General features: G+C 39.3%; 1 protein-coding gene across 3 annotated transcripts in view; it reads left to right on the forward strand.

The window, feature by feature from the left end:
• Positions 1–20241, forward strand: part of PHACTR1 (phosphatase and actin regulator 1) — a 304815-nt gene that overhangs the window by 178861 nt on the left and 105713 nt on the right. For all 3 annotated transcript variants that reach the window (XM_057370450.1, XM_057370452.1, XM_057370451.1), the window contains one exon: positions 2021–2185. In XM_057370450.1, coding sequence (XP_057226433.1) covers positions 2021–2185 — 165 coding nt within the window. The remainder of the gene's footprint in view (positions 1–2020; positions 2186–20241) is intronic.

Consider the following 20241-nt stretch of genomic DNA (forward strand, 5'->3'; position numbering starts at 1 on the left):
KCATGATGTATTACAGGGTAAAGGTTGCAGAATACTGAAATCTGAAAAACAGAAGTTCAGTGAAAACCCCTATCCCCTTCAATGGAATTCATCCCTAAGTGTGGACTGCATTTAGATCCAAAATTAAAAATTAAGMATAAGAATTGGAGGGCAGTGAGTGGGCAGAAAAAATGGGACTAGACTTGGGCCCCTCACTTCAAGAAAGACACTGGGGTGATGGAGAAGGGCTRGTAAAGGTTCTGGAGTACAGGTCTTACCATGAGTATCTGAGGCAGCCTGGAGAAAAGAAGGGTTAGCCAAGTGGGAGTCGGGATCTTTTAGTGGCAGCAGGGGAGCTTTTAGATTGCATATTAGGACAAATTTCTTCATGGGTAAGGTTATAAAGCATTGGAGCAAAATGCCAGGGAAGTAGTCTTTGGACCACTTTGGCAGTCACCCTCTTTGGAAGGATTATAAGATATGTACATGTGGCACTGGGGATGTGGTTTAGATGTTGGCAGTGCTGGACCCAATCTTAGAGGTCTTTTGTATCCTGAACAGTTCCATGGTTCCATGATTTTTCAGCATCCTCTCTCTCACTGGGTAGTTCCTAATGTTACCCCTTTTTGTGATGAAGGCAGTTTTGATGGACACAGTAATGGTACCAAAGGGTCGTTATTTATCTTAACAAATATTAGTTAAAGAAAATGTCTCATTCCATAGCCAAAAAAAAAAAAAAAACAACACACCAGAAAAACTTGCAATTATATTGCATCTTTTTTTTTTTTAATTGAGATTTCTCTTTTCCAGTCTCTGTCACACTTCTCCAGGAATGGCTAATGGCTGAACTGTCAGCTGTCTAGAGCAATGTAGAACAATTTGTTAAAGATTATAACTTTTGTGAAAAATGCGATTCACTTTCTTTTTAAAATTTGAAGGGTTTTAATAAATGACAATAGGGCACATAAAAGCAAAAGGATACGATGTCAGGTGCTTGGCRATCTGCCAGAGGCACACCTGCTATTGACAGGCAACATCTGTAAATATATTTCATATTGCATCAGCCTAGTGCCTATTCATAGCCATTTATGCATATTCAAACTTTTCTTAGAACTGTTTACCATGGATCYGCCTTTTTAGAGCATAAGCAGTGATGATTTTTTAGGCCCCTGGGGTCGTGTGCRTGTGACCCCTGTTCYRTAGTTTCAGCAGATGRTCCTTGTTGATAGAGAAGTGTCCATAGCAGGGGCCCCTAATGGGTCACAACACCYCTGGCCTGTCCATTGCAGATATGGTTGTCTGAAGGTTGGGGGTCCCATCAGTCAGACTCCTYTTGCCGCAAACAATGGATGTTTTTACAAGTTCTYCMGACCAGATATTTTTCTAATATGCATACTAAAGCAAYTATGAYGGCATTCTTCTAGTAGGTCAGTGTTGATAACCGTGGGGAAGGTGATCCTTTTCTCATGCATTCCTTTCTCCTTTTCTTATCTTTTGGTCAGTGTAATTGCAGCCAGGGCACCATTCATAATCTAAATGAGTYTCCCTGTAGCTTCTTGTATAGTTTTGCTATAATGTGCAAGAAAAATCTTACATGGAAAAGTTTAAATCACAATAATGTTTACGCTAAACTTTTTCTACAAGTAAGACAACATTATATCACGATGCACAACACATAGCATCTACCTTTAATCTCTGTGAGAACTAACACTACAATATGTGTTTATCACACACATAGCACTCATCTTAATATTTGTGAAAGCCAACACTATATTATGTGTTTATAACACTTTTATAACATAATAATTCATATTCCAGTTGAATCTTATTGTTACTACTGTTCTTTACAGTAGATTAACAATTTCACTGAAAGAAAAGAAAATAATGTTAAAATAATGACTAAATTTTTTCCCTTTGTTACAGTTCTCTGTGTCCATGGAAAATTTTGGCCATCTGTGTGATTCTCTGATAACTTATTGAGGCATTCATTTCACTTTCAACCTTCCTTGATTTTTTTCTCTTTTTCTTGCTGAAATTACAGCTGAAGAGGTGGAAAGACTGGCTGCAATGCGCTCAGATTCTCTAGTACCTGGGACTCACACGCCTCCAATCAGAAGAAGAAGCAAATTTGCCACTCTTGGGAGACTTTTTAAGCCATGGAAATGGAGGAAGAAGAAGAGTGAAAAATTCAAGCACACTTCAGCAGGTAACAGTCATGTCGGAGTCGGTTTATTAATTTAGAACACTTTGCTCAACAAGGCCAAAAATTTGTAATTCAGCCTCAGTTTATACGTATTTCAACTGTTGAAGCTTGACTTGGAGAGATGTATCAGAATCTAAGAGATTTTTCTTACCAACTTTTTATTTTAAAAACCCAAAGCAACACATTGGGTGCGCTACAATTAAAGCCACAGCTCGCCAAAGCTGTATTTTYAGGTTCTGCTATGACAGTTAGTGGGTAACCTAGAAGAATTCTTTGAATATTGATTGAGCAGATTGTGAATAAAGGAAAAAGCACTATGAAAAGAGAGAGCTAGTGGTCGATTTAGCCACATTTAAGCTCCTGTGAATGCTAATAGAGGAGCGAGAAAAATACATGACAAACAAGTTGACTGTTGTGTTAAGCGACTTGCAAAACCAGAAATTATTCATTCTATTGGGCAGGAATGATGTGCCACTTGTTTTTTTGAGAAAAGTAAATCTCAATTCCTGCCACACCCCTCCTTTTGCCATCCCTTTCTCTCTAGTTCAAGACCTTTTTTAAATAAAAATAACAAAATGGAAAACAGTGAAAGCGTGGAGTTATGCTGTACATTGTTCTCAGCAAGGATCCCAGATCCAAGCACTGATGCATGTGGTGAAAGCTCTGGGATCTATTTAGAAGGTTTCTTTCCTTTGTTCTTTCATGATGGCTGATAATTACTACATGTGGTTCTGCAAGTCTTTAGCCAGTATTGTCTGTGAGAAAATACTAACTTTCTCCTGATTTCCTATTGTTCACATTAGAACTAGAAAGAAATAAGTGAATATCTTATTTCTTCAAGTGCCAGAAGAGGCTTAAGTTACAACCCAGTTGCTTTCTGCCTTGTGTATTGCACAGGGGAAGCTTTCAGGCAGTCCTGTGGCACCCCAAATCCTGCACTCCTGAAAATGGCCCACAATTGAGTGAGAAGTCTCATTTAACTAAAGTGCAAATGTTTGCATGAGGTTAAATGCAGAATAAGAATTTTCGGGGTTTGTACCTGAAGGAGTTCCTTACTGTGTGCGGTTTAGGCTGCTTGCTGATAGATCAGGCAAAAACTAATGAACTGGAATAGCTATATTACTCTGAGTGATGATCATATTTTTTGACTTGACAGATGAGAAAATATTGTCACCAAAAATGACACATTTCTGCAAAACAAAAGGCTTGTCTTTCATGTCCTGTATCAGTCATAATCATAGTGTAGTGTAGCAGGATTTTCATGAAAACCATGTAGCTCTCAGGGATATGTGAACACCATGGTGACAACTACTTGGAATCTAATTTCAACTTGCTGGCTTAGTTGGTTACAACTAGGAGAATAACCACAGCTGTTCAGGAGGTACCATGGGTTTCCAAAGCCTGCCTACTGTTGATTTTTATGGTTTCTCCTGCTCCAGGAGGTGAGGCCAACCTGCATACTKCTGTGGTTAGACTGACTGCTTTGAAGCTGGATTGAATATGGCTCTACAGTCTGCTCTGGGCATTACAAGAAGTATTGCTTAGATTTGCCCAATTATCAAAATATTTGGAAAGTACACAGTGATTAAAACCAGACTGAAAACATGTATTTCCTCAGAGGAACAGGAAGTTTACTAGACATGCCAGCATATCTTCTCCCTTAGTAAGAGGGAGTTCAGTGTCTGAAAAACTAATTTAAAAGCTAGGTCTCCAGGAACAGTTGTCAGTTACAGTGTTGGGTTTGATCTCAGTTGAATCCAAAACCTTTCTGATTTTTTTTTAGAAAAATTTTCATTTCTAGTAAGTTAACAGTATCCTGCACCTGCTCTACAAAATTGGTATTCTTGTCAGTTTCCCTGCTGCTAACTGCAACAAAATTGACAAGGATGTTAAATTTGCTAAGCGCCCTGTAGAAGGCAGGGATAGAGATTTACTTCTGGACTGTTGAGAGAGCTGGGACCCCACAGTTTCCATCATACTCAGCCCTGGGGAACAGGAACCCACCAACATCCTACGAGACCCCCAGCAATCAAGAAGCATTGGTTGAACCTTGAATGTGTAGTAAAAAAGATTTGACACACGGAGAACTAGCATTTTTCTACCAGCATTTCTATGACCTCTTGTCTAATACCTCTGATCTACTGAGAGAGAGATATTTAATCTTTATAACAAATCAAAGGGCAAGCTTGTGAGATGGCATAATGAGAGCCAGCATGAAACTTCATAATGCAGGCTTATTTTCTTTTAGTGCCCTAATAAATGTGACACTTGGAAGAAAAGACATTCCCATTAGTGTCCTACAGGCATGCACCCAAGCTTTCCCACCTGCMCAGAACAACAGTAATTATCAAAAATAAATACTAATATAAGTGTTTTATTAGACTCTTATTTGCTGCAACAACGGATTCAATTATTTTTAATGTCAAAAGTAGTAAGGGTCAGAGCACATGGCCTAATCTGATGAAATTTTCTTTCAAATTAATGGGAGGTTTTTCCTGGGAGRGAACAGGAAAAAGAGAGAGTCAGGCTGATATACAAGGTTGAAAGGTTGCCTTCTTCTTGGAATTTCCAAGTGCTAACATTTTGTATCCCCGTCTTTATCAGACTAAAAGCTCTGCTTATTTATTCAGAGATGAATGTCTTAAAATACAGTTCAGCCATCAATGGATAAAAAAAAGACCTCTTGGTTAATAGGCAAAGTTATTTTCTGACACCTGRTAATTGCATAAGGTGAGACAAAAAATGCATAATTTGATTGATGGAGGGCTTCAATGTTGGTCTTATTATAGATTACTCCTTTCAGCACATCAATACTCAAATTGTGATATTTGAGCATGGCAAGTCCCCCATCCTCCATCTTTGTTATTGTATTGTCACTGACAAGCAGAAGGTCAGAAGGATGCACATTTCATAGAGTTTGTATGTTTGTAGGTTACGTTGGTTTTGCTATCTCTGTAGTTACCATAAAGAAGGGTCCAAAGTCTGACATTGCCTTGGTGCTGTCTTAGTCAAAAAGGTAAGTCATGGGGTTTTGATGCAGACTTCTAATGCCTTTGCCTTGCAGTTGGTCTGTCTGTGAGATCATCAGCTGTTTTGTAGAGCAGCCAGAGCAGGTAGAAAAGATCATGGATAGGGTGATCTGTTGGCAGATGAGTAGCGCCAGATGAGCCCTGGGGTTTGATCTGAGCGACCTCTTCTGCTGGAAGGTGGTGTATTAAGAAGTTGTAAAGAATGTGCACTGTGAATGAAAGATGAGCTTTGACTATGGGCAGGCTCAGTCTCAGAAAAACAGAGATATTATACTGTGTGAGGGACACCAGTGTACYACACCAGGAGCAGAAACAAGTTAATTCTCACAGTAATTCTGGACAGAAATGAAGTTCCCACTAGCACAATGTGGTTTTGAATGTCAGGAGTGCAAATCATTTTATCACAGARCATGCTATTGAAAGTTCCTTGATGGGTGATGAAATTCCTACAGCACAACATAAACTCTCCTGACACTGAAGTTCTATATATAGGGATTTAGACAAAGAAATCAAACTGTTGCACTGTTCTTCATTCCACATTCAAAAGTATGCTGTATGTTTTTTAAACTTACCTAAGATTTTTACAGAAAGTGTGGAAACTATTATTTCCATGCAGGTCCACCCATCCCCCTCACTAAAATGAGAAGTGTGATGAAGTTGGGAGGACAAACTTCTAAATGGCAAGATTATATCAAGATATTGTTGATAGGATAGTTTCTTATAGCTGACAATGAGTAATGTTACTTGTGGCAGAAGAAGCCAGGAAGGAACAGAATTTTCTGTTCCCAAGCACATTTCTATGGCTGGATGCAGCTAGGATGGCTCTAGAAGGCTGGTCAAGGTCTTAAAAGCCACACTGGGCTCTCTGGGAATCAGCAAAGCAAATAGTGAGAGAGCAAGCTGGCTGTCTCCTCTGCTAGACTTTTGTCATTTTTTTTAATACCTCAATCTTCTTCTGCTCACCTTGCTGTGAACTTGAAAAATGTTCCTGGGTGTGTTGCTGCTTTATTGCAGTGCCATACACATGCTGAAATGTCATTTCCTGGAGATGTTTTGGAGAAGGAACTGCTTCTGAAATAAAGAAGCTTGAGGGGAAATAGATTCTTCGCCTACTTGAAATATTATTGAAGATTTTTTTATCACTGCTTTCATCAAAAGTCAGCTGTTTGCAACCTTACAGAAAAAGAAGTATTTCGGTTGCTTGGAGGAGTTTGAGTAGAGAAAAATGTCTTGTTTTGTCATTTCCCATTTCTGGTGACCTTCATTTTAAAGGATTGGTGCATCTGTCTTCCCCCATCCTTGCTTCCTGAATTGCAGTGCTCAGGCAAAAGGGAGGAGGAAGCATGTAACTTGTACTTGAAGGACACTGGTTGGAATGAGAGGAGAAAAGCAAAAATTGGTGAGAAATTAAGGGCTGTAAAGAAAGCTCAGCTGTAAGTAGTAGAGCAAAGGATTCATCAGCGTTTGGGTTAGGCACATTGGCACACTGTACAATGAGCAGAAAAAGACCTGCCACAAGAAAGCTTCTCAGCAGCTCTGTTGCCAAGCAGGTGGTTGTCTGAGACAACCAGTAATGCTAAAGAGAGAAAAGGAAATCTTTTGAGCTCAGCCTTTCCTCCTAGGAAAACCATTGAAACCTCCTTTAATTCGTGTCCCAGGTTCCCCTCCTAGAAATATGTAAAGTCCTCTTCCACATGGTGGTTATCACGGATCAGTCCTGTGGTGCCACCTTTTCCATCCCAAAACCTATGGGTGAGCTAGGGACCCACGTCCTGTTCTGTGGCCACAGAAAGACACRACTGTGACTTTCTAGCCTCACACTTGGGTACCCTCCTGAAAATAGGGAAAACCTGTTCCTGTTTCATTTAAAGCTTCATTGGCTTCAGTAAAATTGTGGAGATTGGTTTCCAAGAACCAGTCTCAAGCTGTAGGACTTGAGAGGTGGAAGGGATAAAGACTGGGGCTGAAGTAGACCAGAATATAGAAGAGCCAAAAGGCAAACCATTGTGACCCAGGCTTCATCAGTTGGCTTGGGGAAAAAGGACATTCAGGGCAGGGTTTTGGGTGGGTCTGCTGCCTAAGGGCCTTAAGACACTTTCAAAAGTTATCTGTACAGAGGATGACAATCTTCTCTTGCTAGCAGTTACTCTGTTAAATAGGAATAGATGAGGTCTGCACTCTCATTTAAAGATTTAAGCCCAATAGTGTAGACAATGCCGCAGAAGGGAGCATGTGGATTYTGTCAGTTTATTTTTCAGGGAAAGCATAACATGCTCTTCTGTTTGCTTTCACTCTCACTCAAGCCTTTAAAGATAATAAGTGAGCCACAACAAAGTTGGCTCATCCAACCTTTAGCTGCCTTACTCTCAAAATCTGCTTTAAAACAGATATTAAGGTTGTGCCCAAATTTTTTTTTCAACTTGTTAAGCCTTGATGCTTTGGCTTTTCCTACCAGAATTTTTTTTTTAAATGCTCTATAACAAAAGCATATGTCAGTTTGTTATGTCAGTTAAGTCTCCCAGTCAGCAGAGGGGATTTCTTAAATTGGCAACACTTACAGACAAGGATTTTTCAGTGTTTCTGATGAATAACAAGAAGAAAACAAAAAGTGGTAAAGCTGTTCAATTAGAGAAACTGTTATTCATAAACCATACCCCGATCATTTGATTCTATGGTGATTATGTCAAACTACAACAGGTAAATATTTTGAACCTTTCTTTCCAGAATATCCCAGTTGGGAGAAATTCAGTTATATGTTTCCAGTACTTCTCTTAAAATTTCTTCTTTGCCCGCAATTGCCTTTTGTGTTTTTTCATGTCAAACTCTTAAGCTTTTAAACTGGTCATGCTGCTTAGGTCAGACCTTTGCCTGGGGAAACAAAGGGGAAGCACAGCCTGCAGAAATGCCTGCCCTCACCCCTGCCTGTACTTCTAAGGASATAGCCTGTGAGGTGAGAGACTTTGTGTAGTTTTCCCAAGTGCCAGGTTATTGACATCTATCTGTAGAGGTTCTATTTTCATTGAAAAGAGTGGTTTTGTTTGGATCATTGTCTAACAAGGATAACTGTTTTAAAGCCCTTTATGGTCCCATTCTGCTCTCCTGAATTTTATTTAATTTCTGCTGTGATCCCATGTGAAAGCTATTAACATTTCAGTTATAATTTCTCTTATACTTTCAGGCCCGACTGTCTCTAGATTTGGGTATGGAGAACAGAAATAATTATGTTTTTTTCTTCCCTGATGCTCATTTTCTCATGACTTGGAAATGTAATTCTGAATTCTGAATCAGCTCTCAGAAAAAAAGCAGGGTCTCCCTTGCAGGGTAGCTGGGTCAGAAGTCACCCTGAAATCACCCTGAAATACCCCAGAGTCCTTCCTGCTCTCTTCCATGACAAAGCCTGTTAATACTTCTGTGTAAAATCCCAGATGACCCTTTTGAAGTGAAACAATGAGCAGCTGATACACGTGCTGGTCTGAGCCAGGTATTTTTGCTGTGCTGGAGCAGCTCATAGAGCATTAAGGCATTGCTGAAAATCACTGATCATTTCCAAGATTTTGGGAGAAGAAAGAAAAATGGCACTGATGTAAAACTTAGTCCAAACTTGCAAAAAAAGAGCTCCATTTTTTGTTAAAAACCAGCGGTACACCCACTTTGCAGAGTTAGAAAGGGCTGCTACGTTGACTGTTTTATGGTTTTTTGAGAGAAGCACAAAATGTCATTCTCTGAAGAAAAGCAGCATTTTGCAGGAACTTGTATTGTTCCTGAATGCACATTGAATAACGCAAATATTTTTACATGAAGGAAGATCCAAAAACTGAGCTAGTTGTATTTCATTGTTTTCTAGATGAATCTTAGAAGAGTTTTTATGCAAATTTACACTTCTGTTTAAAATTCAAACTAGATATTACTTAGTATAGTTAAAAATCTGCATTTCAAATATAAAATGGCCTGCTAGACAGGAAAACAGTTGTCTCTTAGATCTGTTGAAGTATTACACTGATTGCATTAAAGGACTGAATAAAAATTAAAATCCATTCTCAGGGTTTTCTCGCGTTGTTCTAAAACTGCACRCTTGATATATTCTGAATTTTGAAAGTGAAAAAAAAAATTTCTAGGATTGTGTGTAACTTCTCTCTGTATGCACTGACATTTTCTTAATGTCTTTTGAGAAATTGGCCAGAAAAATGTACCAGAATTCATGCAAAACGGTAGACAACTTTTAAAAATCTTCGTCTTTTGCCATTCTGTACAGGGCACAAAACTATCTTTTATATCTGCTGTGGAACCAAGGATTCAGAGATTTTTAAAGCCAGTGGTCATTTTTAGCCTTGCAATTAGATAAACAGCCTAAAGCTTAGGGTGGCAGAAGATGCTTCAYGGCAAAGGAAAGTGTTTGGTGATGTTTGCCTCTTCATTTCTGGTATTTTAAATTGTCTGCATTTTCAGATTTGTCATTTTAAGGCGATTAAAAGAATGGAAACGCATTCGGAAGTTGCAGATCTGATTTGTACAAGGAAGGCAGRGAATGAAATTGTCTATTTTTATACTTGAATTGCCAACTAGGAAGCTCCCAGTTCAAAATTGGGGGATACAATCACTCYCCCAGGAGCATGTGTTCCACTACAAAGCAGTATCACTGCGTCTTCCTGAGATATRCTGCAGAATATTTCCAGGGTTTAAGAAGTGGGCTTTGCTTAGCTGGACTGAAAAATGCATTTGGGGATTGTTCTAGCCCCRTGCCAGCTGTAGTGGAACGTGTGAAACGAAGCCTCTAAATGTGTCCCTTCTTACAGGAAAGAGATGTTTAATGAGGCCATTTGGTTTTTATGCTAATTRCATTTCCAGCTGCTGCATGAAGATTATATGAGTCCACCCAAACTGTAATGCTGCAACATAATTCTACAACAGTACATTCATGTTAAAATAATATAATACAATTAATCCATTAGAAAAAGTACAAATTCTGATGGTTGAAAATGTGTGCTGTTAATAGCATAAACTTCTTCATGGTGTATGAATTAGAAAACAGCATCCATTGGAAATGTTTTAAGTGTTTTAGCAACAAATCAGCAATAATGGAATATCTGGCTGTGGGGAGAGAGAATGTGTGTTTGGAAGAAGCTTATTCTTGTGTAAAAAATTGTTGCACATCCTCARCTTCTGTTGCCATGACTCATCAATGCAGGGTCTTCATCAGACTGGGTCCTTACATGTTATTTTAGAATTATTTAACAACAAAATGTGTTGAAGCTGCTTTTTATTTTTAGATTGCATGTGAAGCATGGATATTWATCAGTGTTTCTCAGACCGCTGCCTTTTGTTCCTTGAGTTTTCACTGCCTTTATAAAGGCACAGGAGAAAATCACAATGTTTCACGGTGACATGAAGCCATGAGGAAATTTGTCTTCACAGTGATGCTTTCACTGAGAAGTGCTGTTGAGGAAGTTTCATTCCTAGAATACTGTTTTGCTCTCACTTAGTGATTTCCACAGGGGGGAAATGAAGCAGGAATCCCTGAGGCCAGCATGGCAGTACCTCCAGTGAGTCCTGCTGTGACACCTGACCCATGTTGTGATTGGGAAATGGGTTTGTATGGTCATGTGAGCATGCAGCCCAGTGGCACTAATCTGATGGGATCTTTTAATCACAGTAGTTGCTCTTTTATTTCCGTGTCCATGAACTGCATTAAAAAGGCACAGACAGTTAGATGTATAGGGTATTGGCAGCAAAGATGGGAATTCCGGTTCCACAGGGATCTGAAATATGGATGGCAATCACCCAGACAAAACTATTAGCTTCATGAGCTCTTTCAAGGGATGCTGGGACTAGTATGTTGAGGAATAATAAATAGTTGCTAGAAAGAGGATCTGAATCGCCCTATATACAGAGGTTTAATAGGGAAACACGGATTATTAATTGTAAATCAAAGATAGCTTGATGAAGAACATTTCATAGAAATTGTGGTCTAAGTCTTGTTTATTCTAGGGCTTCTTTATACATTGTAACTTGAATTATTTAAACCATAAATATGAAACAGATTAGTTATAACATCATAAACCCTTGGGTGGATGTTTATGCAGTTCATAAACTCATTCATTTTATTTAAATTCATTAAGGCAAATTCAGTTCTGAAYTGAAGTGTCCACATAAGTGTTTAATGTGGCATTGGTGATCCTCCTTCAATTATCAATTCAGATTGCTTTTCCTGAGCACCCATGTAAGCAGACACAGGAGCTAATGTGCAGGAAAGAGTAAATCAGATAACTAACTGAGCAGCCACAAGAGATGGTTCTAGAAGCTCTATTTGGTGAGAGCTGCACCTGACTACTTGGACTTCCTGAGAGCCTGGGCAAAGGAAGTCCRAGGTGGTGATTAGGACATTTCATGAAAAGAAAAAGGTGTTTTGTTCTTTTCCAAAATCTGCKGCTAACCCATCCCAGTCTTGTTGCAATCAACACCTATAGATATTGGAYTTTTAAGTATTGCAGGACTTAACTGCAATTTTACCAGGTCTCCTTTTTTTTGTGTGTTTCGGTCGATCTCTCCATGTTTAAGGCTTCTTCAGATGTGCGGCTCACCACAAGTAATTCAAAGAGATTCTTGGATTCCAGTAATRAAAAGGTGTCTTAACATGTACAAGAAAATCTTGGAAACAAAAAGCATGGGGGGGAACTTCTCATTCCTTTTAGAAGTTGAAATCACTGTTGGAAGAAACTTAGAGATTTTATGAATATTAGTGATTTGTTTTATTGATGCACTTTCAGATGAATGTTTCAGTTCTGTAGTATGATGTCTGTATAAAGAAGTAGTTAAAGTAAGCCTTTTCTTGGTTACTATTTGTTTCTGTAGGCTGAAAACATAATACTRTATGTTGTTAACTGCATCTGAATTGCCTATTATCCACAGGATATCCCACAATTTTAGATAAAAGTGGTGGTAGAATAGATCCRTGATGCTAAATATCACACACTCTTCCTTTTCTTGCTGGAATAGAAGGTATATGTTTTTTGGTTGAAAAATGGAGTATCTCAGTCTCTTATTTTGCAGATGAATATACGTGCGTGTAGATTCTTGAAGGACAGACAGTGCTTAGTTCCTCTTTAAAAGGTTTTTATKTGGTAATTAACACTACTGGTCATTTATATCCTTGGAGTTTTATCTGTATCTCTCCAAGTTTATCAGGCAATCCAAAACAATTCTGTTTATCTAAACAGGCAGTAAAAATCATTCTTTTGCTGTGGTGAAACATACTTTTTCAGTTTAACCAGCTGCATTATTTGCCTATTAAGAAAGAAAAGTTATTAGGGAATTTGCCTCTAGCTACTGCCTGAACCCGAAAACACCAGTTGCTCACCTCCCTATGTTTTGCAGGAAGCTCCTGGTCTCTGTGTGCTCTCCATTRATCCCTTTGTTAACAGTAGCATGGGGCTGACAGCTGAATGTGTGCAGATAAGCACTACTGCGAGGAAGGACCAAAGAATGCCCAGATACGCTTCTGCCTGAAGGCAGTGTCATATATTTGTGCTGAAAATGGTTGGCAATGAGTTTGATTTCTTCCTGATGAAGCTGGTGAACTCTGTCCCTGTCCTCACTGACCACAGGGTGTTGCTGGCAGGTAGTTGCTGAATACCAAAAGCCTTTGCTTGTATGGACTGGCCAGGAAGGCTTCTGCCAGCTGCACAGAGGTTTCTGAGGTGCTCTGTTCCCAAAAKAAGACTGTGGGACTCAGTGGGTACTCAGCTCTTTGCAGTAAACAATATCTGCAGGCAGAACGTTTCCAGGGTATGCACATATATTCAAAAAGCACCCTTGCAACCTTTTACAGTTAAGTTCTGCCTCAAGACACATTGAAGCCCATAAATTTCTATCATCATGATCAAGAATCAATACTGCATTTACACTTCTGTACTGGCACATACATTTTCAAAATTGTACATGTACCTGTAATAGTCTCTGTGCTTTATGGGCCCGTTCAAAAGCCCCATAAAAATGATCATTTGGTTCTCTCTGGTTTTTGTGGGCATAGGATCAAGCCTCTTTTAAGTAGTCATAATAGCATTACTTTGAGTTTCATATCTAATGAGAAAATATGCTATAGGTAGATTAAACATCAGTTAAAAAAAAAAATGTAGTTTGTCTGTGAGTGAAATATTCAGATGACATTTGGGCTTACAGTTTGCATGTGCCTGAGTGGTAGCATTTGTGGCTTCTTGTACATCATCTCAATCCTCAATCTGAAGGATTCTTGTTGTGGGAAAAAAAAACAACTCAATATTGCCATGAGGAACAGAATTTATGAAACACGATTTTGTATGAGTTGCTCCTCCCTGACTCTTGCTGTCTKATCACAAGCCTAGGAATGGCAGTTTGGATGAAGTTTCCCTAACCAGCCTTCCAAAACTTTAGAAACATTACAAATCTATGATCTTTTGTCCTGACACCAAAGTTTGCCAAAATTCAACAGAGGTGGTGGAATTGTCAGTGAAGGTAGATAAAGACAAGGAAGCCACTGCTGCTGCTAAAAATATACATGAATGGATGGAGAAAACAAGACATTTGCTGGCTGCTATGGAAAAGGATATTTTGGCTTTTCTTGGTTTAGGCTGGACAATGAGGTTAGAAGAGTGGCAGCACAAATGGCATCCTTTTATAACCTCCATCTTAACTCCAAAATATCTGCAACATCTCTYATCAAATGTACTTCTTTAAGGAAGACAAGCATCAGAATAAGGAGCCTYTGAGAAATTGTTTATGGAAATAATTTCGGATTTTATGATCAGTGGRGAATCTCTGTGTGTCCTCGTGCTTCCATTTGCTTTGAAAAGAGCCAGGGTGTGAAGGGCACTCTCCAAGCATTTGCGGGGTGTGGATCAGACCCCTGAGAGAGATCAGGAGATTTCCCTGTGGGTAAACAAATGCAAAACTGTCATGAGAAGATTATTACAGAAAATCCATTTGTTGGTTTATAAATTGAAAGAATGAAATTAATGACAGGTACTCTTAATTAGTGATGGATCTGAACTGACTRTACAGTCAGGCATCCATTGCTGATCTCTGTTACACAGAACTCTCTCATGCTGGCAGCAGCGATGCAAGAGCCCTGGTACATGTACTCATCCCTGCTAGGAGGCAAGTCTACGCACTATCTTTTATTTAGATGTGATGTTTACGCCCCAGAAAGCTTCCAGTTTGGAAGGGCTACTCTAAATATTGATGTTGATTTTTTGCATCTGAATCTGCAAAGACATTGTGCTGAAATGAGAGGCCAGTGACGCTGTGGTATTTCTGGCATTAATGTGCAGACAACATTCCTTCAGGCTAAAATGCACTGCAAGAAGCTGACAAAACCAATCAAAATCCCCCCATTTGTTAGTCTAGCAGATTAGTCCATTTTCTGATTTCACTGCAAGGGTTGTGAGACTGGCTTAACTCAGCTGCCCTCGTTTGAGTGACTGCACTTAGATCAAGCCAAGCCTCAGCTGTGCCATTCATAATGTCCCACCTTCTGAATGCAGGCAGCCGAGGCTTGAATTGGTGCCACTGAATTAATAAAATTTATGCTAATTCACATTTTGGTCAGGGTATATTATTTTGTATTCTTGAATCTGTTGAGAGGGAGTTAGCTGAGCTGCTCTCATAGAAGGTCAGGAGCCAGCCCCTGGCCACTACTTCCTATCAGTCAGGAACTATGAACAGCATCCCATTGGCAATCCCATGTACTGACACCTGGACATTGGTGTCCAGAGGACTRGAGCCCCTGTTGCCAGTGAAGACATAAATGTTTTATAATTTATCTGTCTTCTGGCCCTGGTTTGTTTATTGAATTGAGCTCTTCAGCATAATCATGACATCTTTCTCCTGGTGTCCTCATCATCAACATGACCACTGAGAGAAAGAACTTGTATTTGACCAGGATCTTCAGAATCTATCTGTGGAATTATGTGCCCTGAGGGAGAATGGCTTTTATGTGTGATATGTGTTGTCTTGGCAACATCATTTCATCCAGGAAATACCATGTATATTGGAGCACCCTTGTTGCCCCACACTGCAATATGAGTTACATTGGTCTGTTTTCTTTTTTGCATCTCTAGAAGGAAAGGCTATAAAAGTGAACATTGCAAATACGCAGGATGCAAAAGCCACGGGGGAAGACAGCTGAGATGCTCCCCTTCTGTGCTAATTGAAAATAGGCCAAATCATAGTTCACTGCACAGATAAATGAGAGAAACAGAAGAGGRGCTTTGAGGATTGTGCTATCTAATAAACCCAGCAGTATCTCCAGAAGAGCAGAGCTCTCTCTTGCCAGTGAGAGAGCAAACATGGTACCAGTATGCATATTATAAATAAATTTGTGTGTCCTTGGTCTGAAACTCTCGTTAGGTCAAGATGAGAAAAGCAATAGCTTTTTCAAACATGTGGCAAGGTATGGGCTAAGCAAAGTACTTCTGCTACTGGTCTAATGATGCCTCTTGTGCTGCAGAGAAGCTGGATAAAAAGAGTGTTAATATTCAGGAGCCCTAGATCCATATTACAGTTGATTTGTAGCAAGTAGGGTAGAGTCTCCCTATTCATCGAACACCTGCTATTTCTGCAAAACCTTTATGTATGTATGCTTATGTCCTACTTTTTTTCCCCTGGAATCTATACACATGTTTGAGCTCACCACATTGCCTGCCTGCAGCAGATGATATAGGGCATCTTTTTGTCTGTTAAACTCGGTTGTAAAATCTCATCACCTTCAGTGACAATAGGCCTGACCCTCTGTAAAAATACAGTGAAGGCTTTCTGTAGGATGCTTTCTGCTGGGAATGTATGGCACTCTTTTTAATGATAAGACTATTTTAAGTAATGATCTCAAGGAAAGAGTAACACAAAAAATGTACACACATTTGTTAGAGAAGATAACTGTGGAACAAAATTACGTTGATGAATAACAGATTGTTTACAAAATGCTGATTTCAGGCTCATTGTTTACTTAATTTTTCCTATTTCATTTTGCTTGAATAATGTAAATGTATTGGTCCCATTAGTCTCCAGGAGATCTTTAGGCATTTTCATTTGTGAAATGCTCATATGAGTATTTCCTAAAGTCTTTTGATGTGGGACTACCTCTGTGTAGGAAGAGACTCTGACAAGCCACCCTCTCATCCTGTTCCTGACTCCTTTGCATCCCCATGGTAATCGAACCAACCACTTATGTGGAAAAATAATATAAGGAAACCACTGAGGCAATTTTAGCTGTCTCTTAATGAAATGTAGCAGYTGGAAATCAGGAGGAGCATGATCATCGTGGGACCAATCAGCCCTCTGTGGAGAAGCAGCAAGTGCTGTGTAAACCACAATCAGTTTGTCTGTGATGAGACCAGTGTTATTCTGAATGGGTAACTGACAGTATGGTGAAATACTTAAATCCAAACACCACTGTAATTAAATTTCACTAAGTATTAGGCTAGGAAATTGGTAAGATTTTTAAAAATTGGAATCAGTCCTGAGCTAACATGAGCAGAGTGACCTGTCTCTTCTTGCCAACTGCCTGCAATCATTTTTGTGCACTGGGATGTCCTCTGCAGCCAGTGGCCCACTGCATTTTACTAAAACCTGGGCTGTTTTCCACCCTTTTAATACTATCTGCTTTGAGATTGCTCAGAGTGTACCTCTGGAAAGTTTTGTTTTACTTTTCCATGTTCCGTATCATGGGAGAATCCTAAAGTCAGATAGCTGCTTCCTCAAAACAAGGCTCCAGTTCTTCCTGCCAGAGATGTCCCAGACAGATGTKGACAGTATCATGTTCACTGCAGGAATTGACAGCAGCAGACCTTACCCATGGTAGGAACAGAGCATGCATGAGAGGTGTGGTGTCACTCATCACTGCCAGTTCAGCCCTTTTCCATCAGGTAAAATGCCACGGAAGTTCCAGATCTGCCTGGAGAATAACTCCCACAGAAAAACTGTAAGAGACAACCAGCAGGGCCTTGTCCAAAGCTCAGCTGCCTTTGGGTATCTCAGGCAGGCATCTAGGCAAGSTCCTTGGCTCGCAGTATTTTCTCAGCTTGTCTTCTGTCCTGCAGCCCAGTGGGCAGGCAAGGAGAGGATAAACAAATCACAGATTGCCTTMAAGTCATGCTAGGCACAGAGCAGTGCTAGGCTAAGATTTCATTTCATTTTATTTTGCACTGTGATCTGTCCCAAATTTTTAATAGTTAGCACTAACGTCAGTTGGTTAAYACAAAGGAGAAAATAACAATTGACTTTTTCTTACATAAGCTCAAGTTGTACTTTGCTTTGCACCCTTATTTCAGTTATTTGAGGTGAAATTTTGCTTCCAGGTATGGCTAGGTATTTCCTTTTAAACATAKCAGGTTGGGTAAAACCGGCATTGTAAAGAAAAGCATAAATTTTGCTCTAGAATGCATTGTTCTGCCAGTCCACTTTATTCTGTGGAGGTACAGGTCTTTTAATTATCAAGCTAATTCCTAATTTGAAGTGAACCTCTGCTCAGTGCTTGAAGATAAAAAGTATAAGGCAAACAATGTGCTACCTGAGGAACAAAGAGGCTGAATCTGATGGCAGGAAGACAAACAGGCGTGGATAGGTGTGATTATTGCACATTTACACATGCTCACATTCATTCATTTTTACTTTCATCTTTCCAGTTTTAAAAACCTAGTAAAAATCCATATACTGAAGAGATGTAGCTCATAAATTACATTTTCACAGCATTTGCTAGGTGTGGATTGATGTGAGCAACTATTCTATGAGATGAAGTGTATTAAGAAACATGTAATAACTAAGGGAGACAACCTTCCAGAGCAGCTTATTCAAGGGCAAAATAGACAGATATAGAGAGATATATAAATAAAAGATACTGCATAACTCAGTAAGCTGGAACGAGTTGGAGAGGCATAAAATGGTATCTSTTCTGGTTCTTACTATCCATGTATTATTTTGTTACTTTTGCAACATAATTTTAAAGCCATTCCCATTTTTGCCACTTGTAAAACACTTTTAGCCTTTGTTATGTAAACATGTGCATATTTTACATTCCTTTTGAATTAAATTTATAGATTGGATGACCCTGAACAGAAGTAAAAGCAATGGAGTACATAAAAATAGCAGGTTTCTGTTTTCGCATTCTTCTAGCTTTGAAATGAGACATAAGTAAATTAGGCTCTTATTTCTGATTTGATTAATGCTCTCCAAAAATATAGACACTGAGAAGTCTCTAAAAGTAAAATGTTTTACTAGATTTTCAGGGCTCTTAGTGATACTGCTGTGATAAGATGTAGAGTGAGAGTGTGGTGTCTGGACCTGTATAAGAAGGGGCCTAATTCTTCCATCTCCTCTTATTTCAATATGAGATTCAGGAGGGATACCGTGTTTCCTTCAGCAGTACCTTAATGTATACAGGCAGATGCTCTTTCCTCCTCTCTAGGATTGTCAAAGCCCATCAAGAGTTTCAGATTAACAATTCCTATTTGATTTAGTTGCAACTGAGATACTTAGTGACCAGGAAGCTTAGGAGAAGTGTAAAATTTTCACCCCAGTCCCYAGTATTTTGTATGTCTGGATGTTGTTTCACACCACAGTGTTCAGAGGGGCTTGGGACACTCTGGGGCATTACTGAGTGAAGTGCCTGGGCAATGCAAATTAGTTGGGTTGTGAAAGATTTCAGACCTTGGTGGGAACATTCAGCCAGATAAAAACTGCGCAAACTAGATCTGACAGAATAGCTTGTTAGACTTGCAGGCAGTGCATTAAGCTCAAGAAGGCTGCAAAATGTGGAGCAGCATGGAGGAAATGGAGGAAATTCATTGAAAAGAGTCAATATAAAAAACCAGTCAAGCACCATTTTCAGTGCTGCTGGCACCAATCTTTCTTACAGACACACTAAAGAAACTGYAGCATTAAGTAGTGGATTCCTGGGAAATGTAAATCCTGATAAATCTATTTTAGTGCAATAGATATATCTATTAGTGCAATAGATAAATCTATTTCAGTTGTCTTGTTGATGTGTGTGTACCTGTCCCACTTCTGCTGGCTCCTGTGTGCTGCTTGCAGCAGTGGACCAGTTTGAAGAGATTCTGTTGTTATGGAGGTGTCGCTATCTGGGCCTGTTCCTGGTGATTCCAAGTTAGGGGAATAAAATAACTGTCTGCTTTTGCCTCAGTGAGCACAAAGGTAGGATTTAAGGAGCTACCAACTCTTTGAAAATATTAATGTTTGGATAGCCTTCCTGTTTGAGAGTAGCAGGTCTTTAAAAATACACCTACAGGTATGTTTGCGGCATCAGTTTTTACAAGTCTATAATGTAGTTATAGTTAATTAGATCACTTTGCTGTTAATTAAGTGCTTTTGAGATTCTTGGACAGCTTTACATATGACAGTTCTCATCAAAGCCATGTTCCAGATATACCCAAACCTCCAGGAAATGTGTGTAAAATGAGAATAGGCAAATTGGATGCTCCATCAAAAATTTCATAATGCTTTTTCTAGTTGCTTTTATCACAATGCTAGAAAAACTGTTTCAGGGTTTCAAACATTTTAACAGTGGTCTTACATTTGTTGTGTGGTTTCCCCACTCTTTTATGCTTAATTACCAGAGAGTAAAGTGGAAATACTGTCATTGATCACATCTCCGTGACCCGCTTGAGAATAAAGGGATTGCTCTGGTGTGCTGAGAGCAGTATCTGACCGACAATGGCTGTAATGCCATCTGCTAATTAGAGGATTTGGCAAAGTAATTGCAATTTTCTACTTAAATTAGAAAAAGACTCAATAGAAGCCGTGCTTCTTCTTCAGCTTGGGGGATATATAGAGTGCTCGCATCAGGACAGACAAATAATCACTTAGTAACAAAACAGATTGGCACTGAAAAGACAAAAACCACTGTTCTTTAAAAGGAAAAAAATGCAACACTTCTCACGTATGAAACATGGTTTTCTCCACCTCTTTCTCTCTACCCATCTGTGTATGCACACATCTCACAACTCTTGCCTGTAAACCATATTGCTTCAATTATAGTCTATAGTA

Source organism: Malurus melanocephalus, unplaced genomic scaffold, assembly GCF_030028575.1.
Source record: "Malurus melanocephalus ecotype Western Australia unplaced genomic scaffold, MMel_1.1 scaffold_126, whole genome shotgun sequence".
Classification (NCBI taxonomy): Eukaryota; Metazoa; Chordata; class Aves; order Passeriformes; family Maluridae; genus Malurus; species Malurus melanocephalus.